The sequence below is a fragment of the Xiphophorus couchianus genome, chromosome 7 (genome assembly GCF_001444195.1).
Source record: "Xiphophorus couchianus chromosome 7, X_couchianus-1.0, whole genome shotgun sequence".
NCBI classification, from domain to species: Eukaryota; Metazoa; Chordata; class Actinopteri; order Cyprinodontiformes; family Poeciliidae; genus Xiphophorus; species Xiphophorus couchianus.
Genome location: NC_040234.1, coordinates 31,603,442 through 31,627,096, shown reverse-complemented (window position 1 = coordinate 31,627,096; position 23,655 = coordinate 31,603,442). Strand labels below are relative to the sequence as shown.

The 23,655-nt window shown below is 36.8% G+C and overlaps 1 protein-coding gene across 1 annotated transcript in view; it reads left to right on the top strand.

Annotated features, from left to right (window-relative positions):
• Positions 1-3,718: 3,718 nt before the first annotated feature.
• The window catches only part of LOC114148136 (transmembrane protein 163-like), a 55,125-nt gene continuing 35,188 nt past the window's right edge, over positions 3,719-23,655 (top strand). The window contains exons 1-2 of the mRNA XM_028023143.1: positions 3,719-4,298; positions 11,780-11,899. Of these exons, the coding sequence (XP_027878944.1) occupies positions 4,097-4,298; positions 11,780-11,899 (322 nt within the window). The 5' untranslated portion in view covers positions 3,719-4,096. The remainder of the gene's footprint in view (positions 4,299-11,779; positions 11,900-23,655) is intronic.

Genomic DNA, 23,655 nt, shown 5'->3' with positions numbered 1-23,655 from the left:
TCTGCTCTTGTTACAGAAGTCCATGTATTTTCATGCTTATTCATGGAAAACTGTCCCCATTTAACAACATTAATAACCATTAATCTGTTAAAAAATGACTAAATGAAGCCTTGTCACTGATAAATGTCTTATTTAACACTTCAGACGGCTGCTTACTGACACAGTAGTAGTTGATTGCAACTCACATGCTGTTCAGCCACTTAGTGGTTTTTTCATGTGCCTGATGCCACCATCTCATTAGTGATGGCTATAAACTTCAAGAAACCAGAGGCAATGGATGAAAACAATCCTCACTTTATTTTGGGGGAACGGTTTTCTGTCCTGTCACAGAGGAGCTCATTAGAAGTTTTAAAATAAACTTTCCAAGGATACAGAACGAAATTAGACAGGGACACGGTGTATCAGCTGTTCTGCATCATCATTCAACTTATGAGATCACGGTTCACATTTAGTCCATGCTTTGTGACATGTGGTCTTTTGCTGATTTGTAGATAAACAAAAAGCAGGAATTATATTCCTTTATTTAATCAGGTAAACCCCGTTGAGATCTAGATCTCATTTTCAAGAGGGACCTGAGCAAAAAATTTGCGATACATAGCAACCTGGTCACAAGATAAAAACAATTAATACATATGCACAAGTATAAAACAATAAAAACAATTTAAAAACACTGTTTCATAGAGTCTTGTTGCCTATTTTTAAGAACTGCTCGAAATAAGTCCAGTGAAATCATTTCTGACATCTTAAGTTCAGACTGCAACTGATTCCACGCTGTGGGGGCCAACACACTGAATGCCTGCTTCCCCTTTTCAGTTCGAAAGCGTGGGACATGCAGAAGAATAATGTTATTGGAGCGAAGAGAACTGACTGAACTGAACTGAAGAGAACTGAGCTGAAGAGGAATGACTACTATGGTTCTCTTTGAAAGCCTGTCTGTTTATCTAGGATATATGGATATTTTAAAAGGAATGCAAGTATATGACTGGCTTTCACCAGAAACATTTTCTGGTGAAAATGTTTCAGGTGAAAAATGAACATTTCTTTTCTCTCTAACAGACTAAATAAACTAAGTTTTTGCTGTTAGTTTTTTAGTGTAACCAGTGTGTTCACCAGAAAATGAAAGCCAAATAAGAACAGCTCTACTTAAAAGTGCTAAAATTATACTCTAATCTATATGAAACCAAATAGGGGTGTAGTAATGGGTTTAAAGATGTCTCAGAATAATTTTAAATCAGTTCATTGTACTGTACAATAAGTCTTCAAGTACAGGAGACTCATCTCACTTTGTTGGAAGTTAAACCAAACATCACTGAAAAAGACTTGAGCTTCTGTTGACATTGTTGTTGCGGCATCTCCCTCCACTGGGTTGCCACAGAACAATGGTCTCCTCATTTCCACTGCTGCGTGCACACAGACTTGGCAGATGTTTTAAGTTGGATACCCTTCTTGAGACAACCCCTGTTGTTGCCCTATAAGAAAGGAAAGTGATTCAAAGAAAAAAAAATGTGGGAGGTCCTAAAAAATTTCCTTTTAGTGTAAACGGAGAAATTTCTTTCCACTGTTACCACATGCTGCAATCAGCTTTGCTTTCTTCCCTGAACTTTATGTAATCAACTGCCTTAGATTTCACTGTGTTTTAATAAGGATTAAACTGCACAGTATGTAACTGAATCACAGTTATCATTATAAATGGAGGTGATTCAGAAATGAATTTGATTGAGATTGAATGCGGTCAGCAAATTCTGTTAAAAGCCAAAATTTTTATTGGCATGAGTCAGATTTAAATCTCAAGTAGAATAAATTTGCATTTTTCTCTCTTTTTTAACTGGATTTATCTTTTGATGGGGTTTTTTTGCCAGTTCTTCTTGTTATTATTGTTGTGAAATCACAAAAATGCTAATTAGTTGTAACTGCTGTTGGCATTAGCTTTTTTAGAGAACTTGAATTAATTTGCAAATGAAAATGAACTTGCCAACAAATAAAACCATCCAATCCTTCATCGTGTGCAAATGTTCAAACTTGTTTTGTCCTTTTATGAATCTCATTTAAATAGTTTTTTTCTGCTAAGCAACAAAGACATTTCAGCATGTATTTTATAAAAGGTTCAAAAGAATCATGACTATCCCGAATTAAAAGAAATTTCTCATCCTTTCCTAATCTGAAAAATTAAAAACAATTTTAGAGAAACCAGTTTGGTAGTCGTAAACATCTTTAGCATGATCAGGCTTAATACTTGGACAGTCTTCTTATCAGAAATAATGTATTACACTTGTTTTTTTTCTAGGGAAGCACCTGGCTGTGTGTTGGAATACATCTAGTCTCAGAGATTCAACCCTCTTGTTTGGACTTGAGGTGATGTTGAGGCTTCTGGAAGTGCCACCATTTTTCTTATCAGCTGGAACAGTATGTTCTTAGAAGCGTCACAATTTAAACCTGAAAAATTAATGGTTCAATATGTTGTTAGAAACACCAAAATTAAATACATTTATGCCTCTGACAAAAGAATGCAAATCCCTGACAGAGACTGTTTGTTGTTTTTTGTCAAAGCAAAGTTCCTGCAGAGGCTGAGGCACATTTACACTAACAACACCTTAGGAAATAATATCACAGTTATACAATCTCACTTTCTGAAAACAGTGCATGAATTTGCCACATTAATGTTGTGAAAAACTATAAGTGGCAACTTTACTTCAGTAGATAAGTTTGGTAAAGATAATATTTATTTCTAGTTTAATCTTAGTTTGATTTGGACAGTTCTACTTTTGTATAAATATTTTACATTATTATTTAGCAACATCAGTTGTTAAAATTCTGAGAGGTACTATCCTTTTTTACAAGTTAAGTTTATTTAAACCATGTCATGTTATTACTCAGGAGGAGTCAAACTGGATTCATATCTCTTTGCAAGCTGTAGACTAAAAAGCTTATTTAAAGTGAGAGCAACAGAAGATTTTCATGCTATTATTCTGTGTGCAAAAACGAACTTCTCTTGAAAAGGATTTTGCACACGATAGAAATCACATCATTTTCATCATTTTCTACAAAACTACATTTTCCATTGTAGTTGTTGTTATGTAGGTGTATTGGAATATTGTCAAAAAAAATTAAATAGGCTTTGCTTTACAAAACAATAGCTGCAGGTAACCATGTTGTGCATTCTTGTGAATCTTTGGTACCACAATTTTTCCTTCCACTAAATTGGTCATAAGTACAGCTGCTTTTTATCTCTTTAGCAATCATGAGATTGTGTTACATTTCAGTATTTAAAAAAAAAAATCCGAATTATTGATTATGTGATGAATCTACAGTAGATAACAAGACTTTAGTTTGTGAACAAAAAAAATAAGTTTTTGATTAAATGTAGCACATTTTGTGGCATTCTACCCAGATAAGGAGTTGTTTATGAGGCGCAAACACCTCTTGGTTGGCTGTGCTCCATGCTGACTCTGTGTTTCCTGCTCATAGTTTGGTTAGGGCTCATGTTTGTGCTGGCACATAAAACTCTCCCATCTGACTTGCGGTTTGCAGGTGGCTCGTGTATTGAAACCTACAGACGTGGAGCCAGAAATATTAAACCAAACATCATTTTAATTGTCTGGTCTTCCTATGCAAAATGACCCAAAGTAGATAATTACTTATTAGGGTTGAGTTCTGCCTCAGAACGGGGATCAGATGCCGAGTTATGAGAGGAGGAGAGAAAGAGGAAGAGGAGGAGGGGAACCAACTTACTGGCACCGCCTGCCAGATTCACAGCAGACCTGAGCTTATCGCATCATCGCATCTAACCATAAATTACTGCTTCAGCCAGACAAGGGGGTCTTCACTGAGCCTGCACGGCTGACATCTCAACGAGGGAGTTACTTCTCTTCTCATGCTTTAGAGATAAACCCTTATTTTACCTCTTATCTTCCTTGATCACCATCTCTTCTCTCAATCTCTCTTCGGAGCCGGTGGTATATTGGACGCGCTGGATGGCCGCTGCACCTAACGGACCGGTGTGAATAGTTTTCTTTCTTTATTCCCCCCCTCCATCCAGCCTCATCTTCATTTTTTCCTCTGACTCCAAGAGACTGAGCACAAAACAGGAGCAGAAGCAATGGAAGACCAGGTGACCCAGGAGTCCTGCGCCGTCCCGGAGCCGACGGTTGTGGATCCCTGGCCGGCCACAGTGCGGAACGGCCAGTGCGCCGCGGATGGCTTCACCAACCACCAGCAGCAGCAAGCCAAGACCCCCACAGAGCCGGAGTCTTTCACAGTCAACCAGGAGATGAAGATTACTGACAATGTGGACGGAGAAGGTAACTTTTTATGTTTGGATATTTAACTGGCTTTAAAAGTTGTTGGATTTCTGTTTGGCCCTGCGACAGACTGGTGACCTGTCCAGGGTGTACCCCGCCTCTCGCCCGGAACGTAGCTGGAGATGGGCACCAGCAACCCTCCCGACCCCATTAGGGACAAGGGTGAACAGAAAATGGATGGATGGATGGATTTCTGTTTGGGTGGGATGTCTGTGTTGGGGTGTGCGTGAGTGAGCGAGAGGTAGAGAGAGAGAGAAAAGAGGGGGGTGAGGGGAGCGTATGACGGAGACAGGATGGTTATTTTTATCCATGCCAGATATTTTCGGTGTGTTCTTTGAATAATGTATGATAGTCAGACACCAGCAAGATTCACAGTGGAGCAGTGCTACACATGGAGTTTAAAGCTTTTAAAAAGATTTAATCTAGCATTTCATTCATTCATTCATTCATTCATTCATTCATTCATTCATTCATTCATTCATTCCAGCTATTTTAGTCAGATTTAGCCTAGGATGTGAGTGTAGAGCGGCAGGTGTCAGTGGAAATCATGCAGGGACCCAGCCCCAGCCTTCCCTTAAGGATGGATTCTGGTACCAGTCACATGCACAGACCAACCCTCACACCTGCATTTGCATTTTCTTAACCCCTTTAGTGCATCTGCATTCATTCCTTATCTAACTGCAAATTACAATGTGTTATGAAGGGATTTAATGTGAGACAGCAACACAAAATGGTGCATAGTAATGAAGAGGAAGAAAAACGAGGCATTGCTTTCAATGTTGTTTTCCACAAATGAAAATCTGATAATTGCGCAATTGCATTTATATTTAGTCTCCTTCTACTCCTGTACCCTTAAATAAAATCCAGTAAAGCCAGCTTTGCGGCTTGGAATTTCAGCTCCCCAAGCTGCAAAGAATATTTACAAATAGGTGAATTTTTGACAAATAATTTCAACTTGAGTGAATTGTTGCTGAACCACCACTAGGTGAGGTTTCACTGTTCCACTGAGGCTCATGTAATCTGTTGACATTAGTCATGTTTTTTCTGTATTGGGACGGGTAAATACAGGGCGTCCCTAGAAAAAGACCTGTCCAGCTGTTAAAGACTTTCAGATTACAGTGGAGGTTCATCTTACAGCAGGACAATGACCATCACCATAAAGCCAGAATAGCAACAGCGTGATTTAAATTAAAATATTCATTTGTTAGAATGGTCAAATCAAATTGTGGATTTAAATCCAACTGAGAATATTCTGCAATCTTTGAAAATTGATTACTTAAAGTTGATAAAGCTGCTGAAACATTGCTTAACTTTCTCAAACGATTCTCCGTTTTATTTTTGCTATTAGAAAGATGTGAATCTTAGTCTATCTTACACTGCACTGGAGACAGGGTACACCTCTGACAGGCCACCGATCCATCAGACGCCTAAAAAGAAAAGCAAACCCTCAGATTTTCTTTATTTAGACTTCTAGCTTAGAAAAATATAGTGCCTACTAAATCTAAGACATCTGACAAGACTGACTCTGCCCCTTCACCTGCAGGGTTTTCTCGGTTTAGGCTAGATGGCCTAAACTTCATGCAGTATTATATTACTAAATATTTAAGACTTTGATTATAGTTACTTTTAATGTATACACACTACTAGCTTCATTCAAGCTGAGAAACTTGGATGAAGCTGATATTGATTATATTTTCTAAAAATATTTACCCCTGATCAATTATTGCACAATATATGGGATATAAAAATATGATAATTAAATAGCAGATTCTTGTTTAATAACAATATCCATCTGACTGTACTGGGATTTCAAAAACTACATCAAGCTACAGAGTTTTATTTTGACCCATGCACCATTTGAAAATGACAAACATTGGGATTACTTTACATTATCCTGTGAAGAGATCAAATCCAAATTAATTTATTGCAAAGAGATTTATTAGAAGGTATCAACTCTCTGAGAAAACTAATTTCCTCTAGAGTTTCACTCTGGCAAAAAATTATGAGTTAACCTAATTTATATAAAGTCATACTGTATACATGAGTGAAGCTGTGCAATGCTCCAGATTAAATTGCTACTATCGATTTCATTAGCAGAACAATTTATATAACGGAGTGACAAAGTAGTAGCTCCCTCCAAAGAAAAATATGAAGCCATTATCAACTTGTAGCTAAAGGTTGCCACTAAAAATATTGCAGCTTTCAGAATAGTTTTCCTGATCATCGAGAGCCAGGAGCCTCTTTTCCTGAGGAGGGAACTACAGAATGTTGTTGCCAGCATTGCAGAGTTTACAGTACCAAATCAGATTGGTGGCAGCAGAGAAAGCAAGAGAAACATCAAGGACTGGTTTGATTTTGCAGCAAGTGGAAGGATGAACAGCAGAAGACTCGTGTAACATATATTCTCTGTTGAATTGTCTTGATTGTTTGAGAAATCTGAAATACCATTTGGCCACCAAAGAAAATAGCGTTATTTGTCCAGCAGTGAATAATCTGGTAAAAATCCATGTGTGGTCTTGCTTCTTATCCAAGGAAGCAGACAATTCTGCCCAAGAACAGTACCATGAGTGGAGAAGAATCAAAATGTCATCCAAGGCGTCTTCCAATGATCCAAGAACAGTTTGGTGATTATTTGTGGATTTCTCTGTGTGACTGAGGGTGTTTTCACACCTGACAGGCTGGTAGACTCGATTTGATTGGGGACCAAATTGCAATTTTTGTACATTTTCAGCAGGAGCGGTGTGCTTTCCCTCTGCATTTGTCATACGATTCCAGACTTCTTGAAAAACGTGTTCACCTCCAAACCCTAACCCTTTTTTCTTCACAAAATGTAAACATCAGTTGAGTAGTGTCATATTTTAGTGGTTGTAGGATTTCTCTTTTGTCTTTGGTAAAAGACCATGACCCATTTCTCTCTTTCGAACGAGACTCAAGGGTTTGCTTTGGTTGTGCTTACCCAGAATGCCCTGCGTTATAGTCCACTACCTGCTTCTGGAGCTGCCTCCGGTCTGCTTGCATTCACATGTTTATTCGCACCATTCCAGAGCTCACTTGAACCAAACCAAGATCTTTTAGGTGAACGAGAGTCCACATCAGAGTTTGATTATCCATTCACACCTCCACAAACAAACCAGACTTTCTAGACAAATGAACTTGAGTTCAATTAAAATGGATTAAACAGGGCAGGTGAGAAAGCATCCAGATCCGTGTCAAAAAGCAACGGTGACCAAACAATGCCAATTTGGACCTGTGGCCAAGAAACTCCCTAGATCGCAACCTCGATAAGAAACTGTGGTCAGTTCTCCAAAACCAAGTAGAGATGTCAACAAATCAGATCAACTCAATACTTTGTAGAGGTTGACACCAAACCTTTTTTTTAATTCTTAGCTCTTTTATGGTTTCTAATAAGTTTTCTTCCAGGATTGCTCTGTATTTATCTTCATCCACTCTGAACATGTCTACTGTGACTTCTATATGACCTGCTGCAACCTATAAATAGGGAAACTTTCTTCAGCAGCTTTCTTTCAACAACTGATTGTTTCTTGCTGCTCTTCTATTTTGTTGATATTTTTTTAAAGATGCAAAACAATATCTAATTTTCTTCATTTTCATAATACACTGCTTTAGTTGGCCTATCTCATATAATCCCAATAAAATGGCAGAGTTTGTGGTTTCAATATGGCAAAATATGACTGTAAACACAATTGTTTTTGGAAGTCATTGCAAATAAAAACAATTTAGCATAACAATGTTGAGAAATTCCTCTGACATAAATATGGCAAATTCAGTTAATAAAATCTTATTTATTGTTCCAACTATTCATGGTAAATTAATTTTAATCAAGGTTTTGATTAGTTTTCTTATTTTTGCAGAAATGTAAACAATGTCACAAACTTCTCTGGAGTTTTTTTAATTACTCTTGTCTCAGTGAAATTAATTCATCATGTTGACCTGATGTTCTTTTATTTTGGGTAAAGGTGTGACAAAGACAAAATGCCTACACACACATGCATGCTTGGGCTCAGAAGAGTATGCAGAAACCTGTGCATGAGTCACAGAGAGATGTGGGTTGTGAGGAGATGTCGAACACATGCCTTCTGTCTGTTCTCCCAGCCAGGAATCATGTGAGCAGAGTGATTGACCACGCTGTCTCACTTCCCCTATCTAACACATACACACCCACGCACACACACGCTGAGTTTGGACAGTTTAAATTTTACCAAGTTTATATCTTCTCAATGAATTTTCAGCTTCCTTGTGGAGTCTATCACCAAATAGTCTTTAAGATTTCAAGAATAACCTTTATTAAATCTTGTCTATATAAGTTAAAGAAGAGAAGTTGGTGTTACAAATGGTCTAGATCAAATGGTTGATAATAAAGTCCGTATTTAAGGTCTTCAGCGTCTTTATTTGAAGTATAACTTAAGTATATTTGATAAAAAAAAGTTATATTTTCTTTGCCTGGAAAATAACATGTTCGAATACCGTAACATGACTCAACAATTTTACAAAAAATGCCTCCATTCTTACATCGAACAACCCAAAACTTAGCTTTAGACAATGATAGATCATTTGAGTGCCATCAGATGAGTCTCTTGTAATTTTTCTGTTTTCCCAAAATACATAATCTAAGCAAACAGGTTGTTTTTTCAACACTAAACTTGGGGGCCTTTAATGGCTTTTGCAGATATCAGTGGTACTTTTGCAATTACTACTTTTTTGTCAACATTGTTCATTTTTCACATTGATCAACATTTTTATATCACTTTTTAAAAAATCCAGTCTTTTTGGCTACACATCGGTCTGTCCATCCGTTCATCCATCTTCTTTTTCACTTTTTCTTAAAAATACAATAAAAATTAAAAAATGTGTTTACTGACAAGAAAAAAAATGCAAGACCCCTGAGAGCAAAACAAAAAGTGGCTGTTTTTATTATTTGCTGATCAAGTTGTTGCCTCAGAGAACAATCACCAACATACTAAAATCCCTGACTTGTCATTCTACACTTCCAGTAATTTGACTAACAATATACAGTTGTAGTCAGACCACATTTGTTATGGTTTTGGTCTATGTATTTCACTCAATTGAAGGTATTTTTGCCACTTCAACTAAAAAATGGTTATACAAGAAACAACAATGACAAAACACATAAGAAAAAGAATCAGAAGTTATAGGTTTCATTATTTTTAATTGCAATTTTTTTCTGTGCTCCAGCAGTATCAACAGTTTGGATGATGCAGCTTGTTTTCATTTTGTCAGAAAACATTTTCTTTCTGAATGATAAACAATGATACACAGCACTGATTTAGCTTTATCCAAGGATGTATCACCTTTATTAAAAAAAATGCAAGTTTAATAAGACATGCAGGTTAAGAAATTGTTTGCTTTTGACCCCATGAACTATTCCACAGGGACAATTCAGTTATTAGAGAAAATTAGGATAAAATTCAATAATGTGTGGATGGTAGACAGTTTTCATTAAAAAACCAAACAAACAAACAAAAAAAAAACAAAGCATGAGCAGCTATCGAGCAGGCAGCTGGCAGATCAAGTTAGGTTTTATGAATGTGATGTGCTTTGAGATGTTGCATCAGAGCTCGTTACACAGAAAAACAGTAATCAAAGTGATCTGGACAGCCCACATCTATCGGCTGGTACAACTGCTGGTTGCCATGGAGATTCTGGATGCAGGTTATCCTGCTGCTGGGGGTAAAAGTTCTGCCGGTGCTTTTTGACTGACTTCATCTCAAGGAAAATGCTTATTCATCAATATGTTTTTAACAAAAGAAACTCTATTTCATTTCTCTCAATATTATTTAGATGTTACATTACTTGCTAGCTGTCCTGTGTTCTGTGATTTTCTAACTCAAGGAAGGCACATATTGAAATGTTTTGTTTTAAATTCGTAGCTCCACACTCGTCTGGCTGGGTTTGTCCTGTTTTCGTGGTTCCACTAACAATGTGCGATACAAATTTCAGGATACAATGATAGCCAACAGCATTAAAATCTCCTGGATGTAAAAGTTCAAGCTCTTGAATAATTCATGACCCTGCAGAGCCATCCTCACATTTCATGACACGGAGCTGCCGGCTGTTAGGAATCTGGGCTATTTAGTCTGTGACTTCAGGCAAGGACTTTTCTCAAACACAATAGGTGGACAAAACAATTAGCTAAATCTTTGTTTACTCTAGTAGACTGTTCAACTAAAGTTTTTCAGATTAAAGCTAATGAATTTTGATACAAAATGGGCCTGGGAACAGAATGGACTTCATGTATGGGATCCCCTTGGGTTGACTAAGTACTATCGATATTGGGAAAGCCATTTGAGCACCATATGTGCAGTCATGAATATTTTATGGGGACACCCCATCAAGTATTAAGTTCTTCCAAAGGAAATGTTCAAAAGTTGGTGTCCAATCTTTATTTTCACCAATTCATTGCTGGGAAAGAAAACAAAGATTATCAACATAAATGTATGTTCTGTTTTAGGGAAATGTTATCTCCAAATTGCTACGATTTGAAACAAAATAACTCGGCACTTCTTGTGGCCATCTACCAGTCTAAGGAAATGTTGCCCTACCAGTGAATTTTTCATGCTGGATGTACTGGTGTGTTTTGGGTCACTGTCATATTGCAGGACTAATCTTACTTCATCTACTTGAGCTGGTCAGGTGCTGCTGGACCAAAAAGAATCCCAAAGCTATAATATTTCCAGACCATTTCTCAGTTGGAATGAGATCATTTTGATGGAAAGTTGCTTTTGATGTCTCTCAAACGTGTCCATTATCAATAAAAGTTAACAGAAAGAATAAATCAGAACCAAAGTAACCCCTGCCACCATAAGCGGTTCAATTTGGAAAATGCATAATACATTTCTTTCTTGTATTTTTACAAAAGAAAAAGGAATCTACATTTTCATATATATGTATATGGAAATATATACTTCCATATTTCCATATATGAGATACAGAGAAACACATCCTGTAACATTTTAATTGGACAGTGGGTTTCTGCTTGATCTCAGAAGGGTGTTATCACAAATTAACCTGCAACTAAAGTGTAACCTTTGGACACTCCTGAAGCCACATTTCTTGTCTCTTTCTTACTAATATGGCTCCCATACTGTAGGTACATTATGGCTGGATGATTAAAAATGCCATAATAGATTTATACAGGTGAACTCTAATATATTTTGAAAGTCTGCAGAGGTTGGTATAATTTCTTAACTGATCCCACACTCAACTCTGATTTTCTGATTTACAGTACTATCAAACTGTCAGTCAATCAAATGAACATTTGTTCCCACAAACAAACGTTCTTTCTTGTATAAAGGAGATGGATAGATTGAATCATTTCTTACGTTTCCTGAGGGCGCCTGATATGATCACAAAGTGACAGAAAATCATGACTTTCTTGAACACACACGAAGAAAAACAGAAGCGTCCCTGTAACATTCTTTGTGTATGTTTTCTCTTTGCAGGTCTTCTTGAGAGCAGCATGCGCCTGAAACCCCAAGAGGCTCAGAACTACAGGAAGAAAGCTCTCTGGGTCTCCTGGGTCTCCATTGTGGTCACACTTATCCTGGCTGTAGCAGCTTTCAGTAAGCATTTAAAACAAATGTCATTTAAATCTCTAGTAAGAGCACATATGGAGCCATAAAGTGACTCTGCTGGGTATTTCTGTTCAACAGTAATTAGGTTTTAGGAGCAGATGATTTCCCAATTCCCATTTGATAAAAAAAGAGACTGTTTTATCCAAATGTGCTTTTTTTTGGCTGCAAAACTGCTTTGTATATTGTCTTAAAGTAGGAGATACTTTGATATGTTGTATTAGAGCATATACGTTAAATTTGGATGAAAACGTATTTGACCCTTTAAAAAATATTTTCTATTTTTGGGTCAACCCAGTTTTAATACCAGAGATGAGAAGCCTGAGTAATGGTAGTTTTCAAGTGCTTATTTGATGCATAAAGGCAAAAAAAGCCATCCAAAACAACCTGATGACCTAGTCAAAGGTCAGAATTAAACTGAAAAGCTGTTATACGACTTCAAACACTCAGTGTGGCAGAATTAAGTAATTCTGCAAAGAATAATGGGCCAAAACCTGTCCACAGCAATACTGATGAAGGGAGCAAACACTCCCCCCATGCCCTCCTAATACCAGGTTGGTTTGGATAATGTTTTTCTAAATAAAAAAAATGAAAATAATCATTTGAAAAACTCTGTTTACTCAGATTATCCTAGTCAGATATTAAAACATTTCTTGTTTGATTTGATAGACCACTTTCAGGTAGTTGAGTCTGGATATAAATTTGGGTTCATCTAAATGTTCTGGCAGAGAACTGGAAAAGTTTAATGCAACCAGTTTGTCTGGAGCCCTCTGATTATTAGCTTGCTAATTAGTTATCCCAGGAAGATTTTCTTTAAACATTTGTAGCAACAACTACGTTATTACAATTTTAACAATTGTTTCCAAAATGACCTCTTATTGGTTTGGTTTTGAGTTAGATTTAGTCTTTCTTAAAATCTTGCTTTGTTTTTGTCTTTGGATTGGTCTTGAGTACAACACTAGGTTAAGGTGGCGTGTGTGTTGGCATGTGTGTGTGTTATAAAAACTTATGACAGCAAAGAGCATGTGCTTTTTCTCGCATTGATGCAATGAAGGTCAGCTGTTGACAAAATACTAAATGAATGAATCATATCCACCTTTAAGCTGATATATGCTAGGGTGGAAAACATGAGTTAAAATTTCACATGTTTGTTACAAAACAGTAGAAAGAAAAACATTAGCTCAGTTCTGTACCAGGCAGTTCTCCTGGAGGAAACTGAAACTTTAAGCAAAATGTTAAACTACAGCCAGAAAACAAATCAAGACTTTTCTTCCATAAAAAGAGATTATAATGAGTTCTTTCTTTTTCCCTTTTCAGTTCTACTTTTAATTGTAATTTGATCTGATTAAGGAATTGTTTGATATTAGAAACTTGAAAAATATCTCACTAAGCCTACCTAGCCTTTAATCTATTGAACATATTTTTTTTTATAACACTTCTTCATATTCTTCCAGACAGTGTTGAGTTTTGCTTTAGGAGATTTTTTCTCTGCTCAGTAACTCAGTGATCATATGGATGTTGTGACAGGATGCAGCAGCAATTTCAACATATTCAGTTGCCTTGTGATGTCCGGAGTACAAGGAAAGAAATGCAACTTTGTAGTCATGGGTAAGAATCATGACAAGATATAAGAGGAATTAGAGGATCTGAATCTAAGAGAAAGGTGTAAAGAGTAAGTGGGTACCAAATTTTAAATAGTGTTTTTGATATGAAAATTAATCTGGGTACATCAGCCAAACAGCATTAAAATTCCTCTTAGATTCACTATTGGCTGATTCAGCCTAACACTGCATTTATTTGAATATTTTAAGTGAAAGAGAAAGTCTGTTTCTGGGATTGTTTTAAGTAAGAGAACGTTCTATAAATCAGGATGCATAACACATGAAACGCTTGTCAAAACTACTCAGAAGTGTTGTTGAAAGGCAGAATCTTGACTCAGACAATGATAAATTTCAGTTTTTTTTACAGAAATAAATATAGAATTTATAAGTTAATGAAACACATACAGTTATCTGACTTCCTGCTTTGAACAGTATATTTTTTTTAGATCTAGGTTGTTTACTTGTGCAAATGTATGTGGCTCTCAATAGACCTATGCTGTGTTTGCACATGTAAACTAGACTGTGCTCTGCAGCTTAACTCACATTACTTTTAAAGAAGTTTAAACTGCATCAGGTTGAATTAATGTTTATAAATCGATCAGTTTCCAAACTTCAACAAAAACTTAAGGAGATTTCTTTATATTCCTTAGAATTAAGAATTTCTTGTCAGAATAATACAAACTCTAATCTACATATTACTACTTAAAAGGGGAACTAAATCACAGGTGTCAAACTCCAGTCCTCGAGGGCCTGCAGTTTTTAGATGTGCCACAGGTACAAAACACTGGAATAAAATGGCTTAATTACCTCCTCCTTGTGTAGATAAGTTATCCAGAGCCTTGCTAATGACCTAATTATACTATTCAGGTGGGGTGCAACAGAGGCACATCTAAAAGCTGCAGGACACCGGCCCTTGAGTTTGCAAATTCAAGAGGGAAAGCCTGACATCCATCTATTGGAGCGACACTCTCCAGTTTATTCTGGAAGATTTCAATGGGATTTCTGGTCATCAGGGAAATATGGTGAGGTCTTGTTATGCATAGACTCCTTTTTATTCATTATAGTAGGCAATGACTAGATCATCGAACATTTCTTTAATGTTTCAGATGTGAAAGCAGGTAGGGAATGGTTCCAAGGTGGGTACAAATGGTTGCATTGTTGTTATTTTTCTGCCTAAATAAGTCAGGTCTGAGATGGCGCTTGGCAACATGATCAAAACCCCAAGGAGAGCTATTTCCAATCAAACTGATGAAGACAGACAGACCTTAGAAGAACATGAAAAGGAAGCAGACAGGAAAACAGAGAAAGAGAATAAATGGAGGTGTAAATATGCTCTCAACGAGTCACAACTGCAGGACTGAAAGGATGAGACGGGGCATCGAGTGAGTCAAGTAAAATATTAATCCCATTCTTTCTTGTTCTGTTGCCACACTGCATGGAGTTGAAGAGATATTGTTCATGTGAACAACTGAGGGAAAGAAGAATGTGGGAGCTGGCAGAGTGAGAGACAGATGGATGTAAAGGAGAGAAGCGCTGAAAGGTACCATTACACCAGAGGACGAGGCAGGACTGGCCAGGATGAGTCCCGGCATGCGGCATCAGGGACTTAGTGATGGCTCAACTTTAAAGAACACCAGCATTCTGTTTCCTCCTGCTTCTGCCCTAGTTTCCTTTTGCCTTTGAGTCTCTCCATCTTCCATCTTTCCATCCTTTTTAATTATTTCCCCATTTTCAACTTTCTTGCCTGTTTTCCCATGTGTTTTCTCCTTCTTCCCTTCTGTGTTTCAGTAAGCTTACATAAAAAAAATTGATTCCCATAAGCTATTCTATATGATATATGTACATCTTATCCTCTTTGCCTCAAGTACACAGGTTTTAATAAAAGCAGGTTAAGTGTCAAGGTCTCCTTATATTTCCGATTCTGTTTTTGCCAGCTTTTTTTTATGATTCTCTCTCTTCCTGTCTGTCTCAGAGGAACCTACAGACTCTCAGCTGCTCTGTAACCTTTAGCAGGATTTTAAGAATTCAGAAGGGAGGCGGGTTCAAGCCGGTCCTCCTCTGCTCCACTTTCGGATGTGTTGAGTGTCTCGGTCATGAATGGCTGCTCTGTGCTAGCTTGTGACCTTTGTGAATGAGCCGTCCTTTGTGGTTCACCTGTAAAAGTGGTACAAGTTTGTTAAAGCTTATCGGACATCTCGGGCTCAGACTGGGAGTCGAGAACTCACATACATCTTGTTAAGAGCTGTGGTGTGGTTTTTCACAGGAATAGAGCTGGGAAATGTCTTATGGGGAATATATTTCACTTCAGAAATGTAATAGTTGTGTCAAGTGACGGCATGTAAACTTCACCATTTAAAATAATTTTTTACAAATTTGCAATAATCTGAATATGTTTGTTTTAGGTGAAACACTAATTGGCATGTTTATTTAATACACCTTCTAATAAGCATATTGTATGTGTAACCTTTTTTTGTCTTCATAATTGACTTAAATCCTGGATTTAAAAAGGTGTCTGAAATATTCTGTAAAGATTTTGGTTGGTATTGACACGTATCAGCCTCTAAGATATGAGATATGAATCCCCAATTCCTCCACACACTAAAGGTGCTCCATTTGTTTGAAATATGGTGATTGTCGAGACTATTATGCTACACTGAACTCATTGTCTTGTCTTATTGGTGGAAGTAACCATCAGAAAATGTTTAAACTTTGGTTTTAAAAGGAGTGGACATAGTCAGAAACAATGCTTGGTTACACCATTGTATTAATCAAAGTTCTTTGGATTAATGGAGGCAAGGTTTCTTGGCAGCTCACAGCAATACACCTGAACTGCTGATATAAGACAATACAACCCCATTCTTTAATGGTTTTTATGCTATATTCTGATTCTAATTCTGACCCTACCATATGAATGTTGCAACCCACCAGTTTCTGTCCTATTTTGGAGAACCTGCGTGAACTGAAGACTCAGTTTCATGATCCTAGTTAACAAGAATTAGGCAATATATTTTGCTTGCCTTGGTTGTTTGAGCAAATGCTTTTCTATCATCTTGAATCTGTCTGTCCAATCTTCTTCGACTTTTGACACACCAGTGCATTTTTGTTCACACAAAGGCTGCTCATTTTATCTTTTTCAGATCATTCTCTGTAACCGACAGACATGGTTGTGTTCGAAAAATCCCAGAAGATCAGCAGTGTCTGAAAAACTCACACCAGCCTATCTGGGATAAACAGTCTTGTCTTGTTCTAAATCACTTAAATCTCTTTTCTTCCTTATTCTGATTCTGACATCTACAGATTGTCTTCACCATGTCTAGATGTCTAAATGCACTGAGTTGCTTCCATGTGGTTGAATGATTCCCTTTTTGTGTTAACAAAACTTTCTTAAGAAGGAGAACAGAGAAAGAGACCATGAATGTAAGTTCAGTAAAGCAAATCAGCATTAACAAAAAAACATTGGTTTGGAAAAAGAATTTCCTTCTTAGAGCAGCAAGCAGCCGTGGGAGGAAAAAGATCCTGCTGAACAAGAAGAGACCTTGAGCAGAACAACTCAGAATCAAACCTTATTGACTTGGTTCTAGGAGACAAGACAGAAAAACTGAGAAACTACATCTACCAAGAGACGCATGTAAAGACAAAGCTTTTAGAAATATCAATTCATTAGTACATCAACAGTTATAAGAGAGTAGAGGAGGTCAATGCCTGTCATTTAGCTGGGCGTGTTGGTTTAATTAAACCTGTGGCTTATTGGGATCTGGATTAGCAACAATTTACTTGAAAGATCTGGTTTTAGAAACTCAGTGAACAACACTAGTCTGAAATGAAAGTGTACTATTGGGAATTTATGGAACAGTGAGTTTTAGTATTAAAAGCCATACATCTAAGGAAAAATATTTAAGTTACATCAAAACTTCTGCAATGAATTCTTGTAGAGCATTTGTAGCAGTATTTTGGTTAGTTAGAAGCATTTTCTGGGACATTCAAATAATAAGCTAGGTAAGAAGTAATAGGGAATAAGGAAAGGTGTAACAATGAATAGAATAGTTTTTCTGCAAAAGTCTAGAACAGTGTGTTTACCATTTTGACTGCATAACAAGGTGAAAGTCAGGTATAGTCAGTGCTGTTTGTGCTTTTCTCTGAAAATTCTCATATTGTCTGAAAGTATTGGAAGATTATTTATGATGGGAACCGTTATTTTTCTATATTTGTAAAAAATAAACTAGAAAAGTTTTAGAGTTTAACATTGTTGGATAAACTATGCATTATGAAACTTTAACTTGATTTTTTTCTTATTAGATCAGAGCAAGATATACGTTTCCTTCCAACCAATCAGAATGGATAAATTTTTGCTTTCTTTGACTCCCAAGTTGCACAAAATAAATGTAGGGTTTTATATATTTCAGGTACAACTAAAAATAAATATATCTGAAACACAGAAGACTATACTAGATATTTTTTGATAATTTGTTTTATTGCTCAGGAACATGGGCACTTTAGTTCTGCAATGACCTACATAAAAAATTCCTCACATCTTTGATCATCGGCTCAGTTTGGGGTGTGGTTTCAGAGTGATAATGCAAAGGTGTGCTCGTATTTATGTTTACTTGCAAGGAAGCATCTGTAATGTGCTTGGTAAGCAGACACAGGGAATGCTGTTCCATATTCAGAGCTGTGGATGAACTGCACTCCACCAGCATAGATTTTCACATTGAGGACTTAGAGGAGCGGGCTATAGGTCTGCAGACTAACAGCCTGTCACTTGATCCATCGCCATCGTTGCCAGCAACGATTTGTTGTTTGAGCAGGGAGAAGATCGTGTGTTAAGGGAGAGGAAGGAGTGGGGGATGTTGGTGAGAAGCAAAAAGCACACAGCAAGAAAAGGGGACAGAAAGGAGGATAAAAGGAAAGAGACAGCGAAACTGGAGGGAGTGGCAAAGAAGTGAACAGGAATATCTGCTGCAGTGAAGAAGTTTCCAGAACGTAAACAAGGATGAAAGTGATAAAAGAGAAGGAATGCAGATTTCTATCCTTTGATTCTTTTTTCTCTTTCTCATCCTTCATTAAATGCCTCGTTCTTTTCGTCTGTGCAGCAAGGATGCAATTACAAGTTTAACCCAGATACATAAAATAAAAGCCTCTAGATCGTTATAAATAAACCATGTTTTTTAAAAATATCTGTGTGGCACAACTTTATAGACTGCATTACGAAAGGGCCTGTGACAAATAAGCTGCGTAATGCAACTGTCACACAATAACTGGTATGTTTACATGTTCTAAAATGAAAACAGTCAAAGCTTTGTTTGGATTAAATTTCAAAAAGTATGCTCTTTAAACGATAATCTATGGTTGTCAGTGTTACTTCATGCACTAAGAGTACATGTCAAAGAATAAAAATATACTTTATTTTAGGCAAATTGCATTGTATATCTAAACTATTTCCACATTTTCAGTCTAAATTTAACTAAAACCACAGTTCCTATTTCATCTAAACGCTTTAGATTTTTCAGAAAATCTACTTTTTAATTTCCCCAGTGTACACATTAGAGGCTACACACATTGCAAATTGGTGGATAACTAAAAAATTGGAAGTTCTTTTATAAATAAAAATAAAACTGCACAAGTCTGATTTAAATCAAGCTGAACTTGGGATGTGAAGCAGAGAAATTAAAAGACTGTCTGACTCGTTTCTGTAATTCATTTGCAGCTTCTTCATCTTTAATCTCATGTCTTATCATTAAAACTTAGCCACTTATTTGCATAAAAGAAAACTTGCTGCAGAGATCAGAAAGGTCATTGATAGCCGAATGAAATCTTTGCAGGGGGAAATTAATCAAAGCGTAAAAAGTGTTGCCCCTCAGGAACATTTAGTTGGATCATAAGACCAAAGCCAGAACTGAATCTGAAAGAGCTCTACTGTTGTCCAAAAAGAATCACACAAGTGAGATGCCCTTTAGATTTCAGTCTCCATTCACCACGCTGGTGCCACTGCGTATTGAGAAACACTCTTTTATAATGTGCTGTTACACAGCATATGTGACTACGTGTTGCATAAACTTAAAGGAATTACTTGATAATTGCCTCATGTTTTGAGTTTTTTGTGGGTTTATTACGACTAATTAAAAACAAAATGTGAGTCCTAGCACTTCCTGCTCTAGGTTGGTGCTTACTAAGAGAATGTGTAGATTTAACTCTGCCAGGTTACAGAATTAGTATTCTTCCTGTTGTGGCTTTTACAGCTTAATAAAAATACCGCAGCATTATCTGCATATCAAAATTTAGCCAAAATGATTAAAGTTGTTTCTCATTTGCTGCATTCATGAAGCTGCAGAGAAAACTTGTGACGAATCACAGCAGGGCAGCGTGTACACAAACAAGATGTTTGCATTTCAGTTGTTGTACAGTATGTGTCTTCTGTTTGCAAGCCATTCATCATATCCGGGCAGTCGCTGCAGAAACAGAGACTCTCCTCCCTTTGCCTCCTGCTCCAGTTCAGCCTCTCTGCAGTTTACTCCCTCAGTCCCTCGTCCACACCTACTTCTCCACCTAGACCTCCTCCATCTTCACATTCCTTGCACTGTGTTCTATTTCTTGCCCCCCTCTACACCACAAAAACATGTCTGCCTTTGTTTTTTCCTTGCAAGAAAACAGAAATAATTCATTTATTCCGTTGTTTTTCCTTCACCCAATACTTGCAGTCTGCTTTTTAAATACCAACCTGCCAGTAGGGAGAAAAATCCGGTCTTGTATTCAATAGGTAAAGTCGTACTTTTTATATTTAGCCTTGTTTTGTTAGCCTGAAGTACATTTCTTCCCATTTCAATCAGTAAGGACCAAACAGACATATTTTTAAGTTTATGTGAAGAGGCTACATTTGCAGTGCCTTTTCTTTTTTTTTAGCATTTACACAATTCCCTCTTGTTTTCGATGTAATCATCACAATTTTCTGACATCAGTTCAGAAAAAAACAAACAAAAGCAAAACAAAACAAAAAAAAACACCAAAGGTTTTCAGTGAGTTTAAGATTTTTAGCAGCCTCTAGACTAAGAATGTTCTCATCTTTGACCCACAATGCCATGAAACACAGAGATCATCACAAAATTATTCCTGGATTATTGAAAGGAGTTTGTCCTGGGGGACATTTTGATCTTCCTATTTATTTAACAATTTTCTTGGAAATAACTGTGATTTTGTCGAAAACAACTGTGAGGAAGATTCAAAGAAATTCACTTTTGCAGTCTTCTGATGCCCGTCTTTTTTCTTGCAGAATTTTGGTCCATGCCACATGTCTTTTTTTGCTGCCCTTCTTGTTGCAAGACAGTTATGCATGATGATGAATTCAAACCAACCTCTTACCAGAGCTGAACAATGTATACATCCGATTATGAACTAACTTTTAGAAGACAGTACTTGCACTCATCTGAAGCCTTCTTTACTGTTACTGTTAACCGTGAAGTTCTTGATCAAAAAAACTTCTAAGGAATAACTGAAGCTTATGCTAATTCTGGAGAAGCTGCAGAAATCTACAGCGCAGGTGGAAGACTATCATCTAGACAGCAATCAATTTTCTAAGAAAGTCACAAGAAGTCCTGTAGAAAGTGGTCTAGTCAGATAAGAGACAAAAAGGAGTTAAGCAAGCTGTAATGCCAGGGTAAAAACTTTAATTATCACCAGAAAAACTGAAGCCACAAGTTTTAAAAGCACAGCACTTTCTGACGTGCCAAAAGAATTGGTTATGACTGTAACTGTTCTGTTCAATATATCACACAATTTATTTTAATTGATAGTTTTTTTCTTTTCAATTACTTTTGAGTTAAAATGGTCAGATTAGAAGTTATTGATTGGACCAGGCGATCATTATGTGGCAGACTCATTTTTTTGCCAGCTACACAGCTACAGCCTCCTGTTTATGAAGCTTTTTTTCATGCAGTCTTCTTCAGCGTGCTTTTGCATACATCAGAAGCATTCGAAGTGTGAAATTGCCAGGAAAAATGTAACTGATCAGGATAAACAGTAGTTGGTTCAACAAATGGAGTGTTAAGAACCGTGCATATTCAACAGGCTTGTAAATACACAAGTGAGATGTTTGCATAACTGTCTTTGTCCCTGATGATATATTTTACAGAGATTTATTGGGGAATAGTTTTACATCAGGCTAAAGATCTTTGGAAATGTGTGTGTTGACAAGACTGTAAATAAACCCTCCCTTCCTGTTCATATCTGCTGGTGGTGGAGAGGTGTAAATTAGCTCTATTTGCACTTCTGGACTATTTATATTTGATGAAAGATTTATATTATGCCTGGCGAGGTGGCCACAGCCAAGGCAGTTGCATATAATTAGAGAAAAGCAGCCAAACCAGCAGTTTTCCTTTGATTGTCACTTTTAAGCTCAGATGTAATTTGAGCTTCCGGTCCATTTACAGCTGCAACTGCTGGAAGAGAAGTCTATTATTACGATAACAGATGTCTCAATTGCTATTATCAAATGACCTTTGACTTTGCGCCATGTAATTTCCCAACAAATGTCTACTTTCTTGACACGAGTTGAACCCATACAAACCTTAAGCTGGTCATAGAAAGTCTAGCTGTTCTGCACACAGCTTTTCTTATTCTTCCCAGCTCCGTCATGTTTCCAAGTAGAAGCCTTGTGATTCCTTGGATGGTTGACATTCTTCAGCCATCTTAACTTAAACAATGCTCAAGTGAGCAGACTGGCTGTCTTGATAAATTTAATCGTGTTAAATGTAAGCTACTCCATTCTTTGTGTTGTCTGTGTATTGTGTGGTGAGCCGGATAATGATCTTTTTAACAAGCTCACGATTTGACAGCGTGTGCTGAGACTGTATTTACCGTTTATCAGCAATTAAATGACGAATTGTAGGGAGTCTGTGTGAGTCTCACTGGCTTCCATGACATAGTGCTTCACTGTGTAGCATCTTAAGACTGACAGAATGGGGACAAGGGTACTTTGACTTCTCAGGAAAAGAGTGGGGCAACTGACATGTTAGCTGTGCTGCACATCCTTCAGTCTCAGTGAGGTAAAATATAAATGATCTTAACTTTGTGTCTTAAAAACTGAAATCAAAAACAGAAAAACTGTTGAGACACACTATGAGACAATCTGGTTTCAAACCAAATTTGTTGCATTTGAGGTGAGAGCAAAGTTGGATGTACAGAACAAAGCAGCACTACATAGTTTAGAGGTAGAAAAGCGATAAAAAACAAGTTACGATGTCTCAATCTTTTACCAATGGTCAGCTGAGGAGTTCTGATCAGTCAGTAATTTTTAAATAATCAGTAGTGAAGAGTTGGAGGAAACTCAACTCCATATACCTCTTGATGATGTACAGTAGTTTGAATGTTTATGTCAGTCGCATTACAGTGAAGCATAGCAATGTTCTTAAAGCAATGTTTATAAAAATGTTAAAAAGTATCATGTGCACCTGTTGCAAATGGTTGAACACATTATTTCGCGAATAATTCTGGTCCCTCCCTAATAACATAAGAGTTCTGCACACTTTTCAATAATGCTGCTTGTAAGAATGTAGAAAACACAGCTGTCCTGCTGGAACACAAGTCATAAAAATTTAAGAAGCTCAAAGCAAAACATTAAGTTTATATAGCAGGAAAACACCTTTTATAAGTTTTGACCGTGCACAACTAACTGCATGAAAATACATCATAAATATCAATGTTCTTTCCCAACACAGAGGATACATACTAATGTATGCTAAAGTTTGCACTTTAGTAAACTGTTGTTAATAATTTCATTTGTTGGTTCCTATTGGGTCAAAAATATTTCTCACTGTTAAAAAAAGAAAAGAAAAAAAAACTAAATAAAAGAAACTCCAGGATCACAAGCATAGTTTAAATCTGTTTGTATGACTCAATTGAATTTACTTTTTTTTGTACAGTGCCTTAAAACAACATATAGTGGGTGTTATAAAAATAAATTGAATTGAATGATGAGAGGGCACCATATTCATTATGAACCTTGAAACTTTCCTGTATCTACCAACCGATTCCAAGGTTGATTCATATCAAGTTGCCAATTTTTGAATGTCAGTGTTAAAGTCTTAACATGTAAAATGGGTTTTAAATGCAACAGCAAACTTTATCCATCTAACTGTTCAAAGACATCGTATTTCT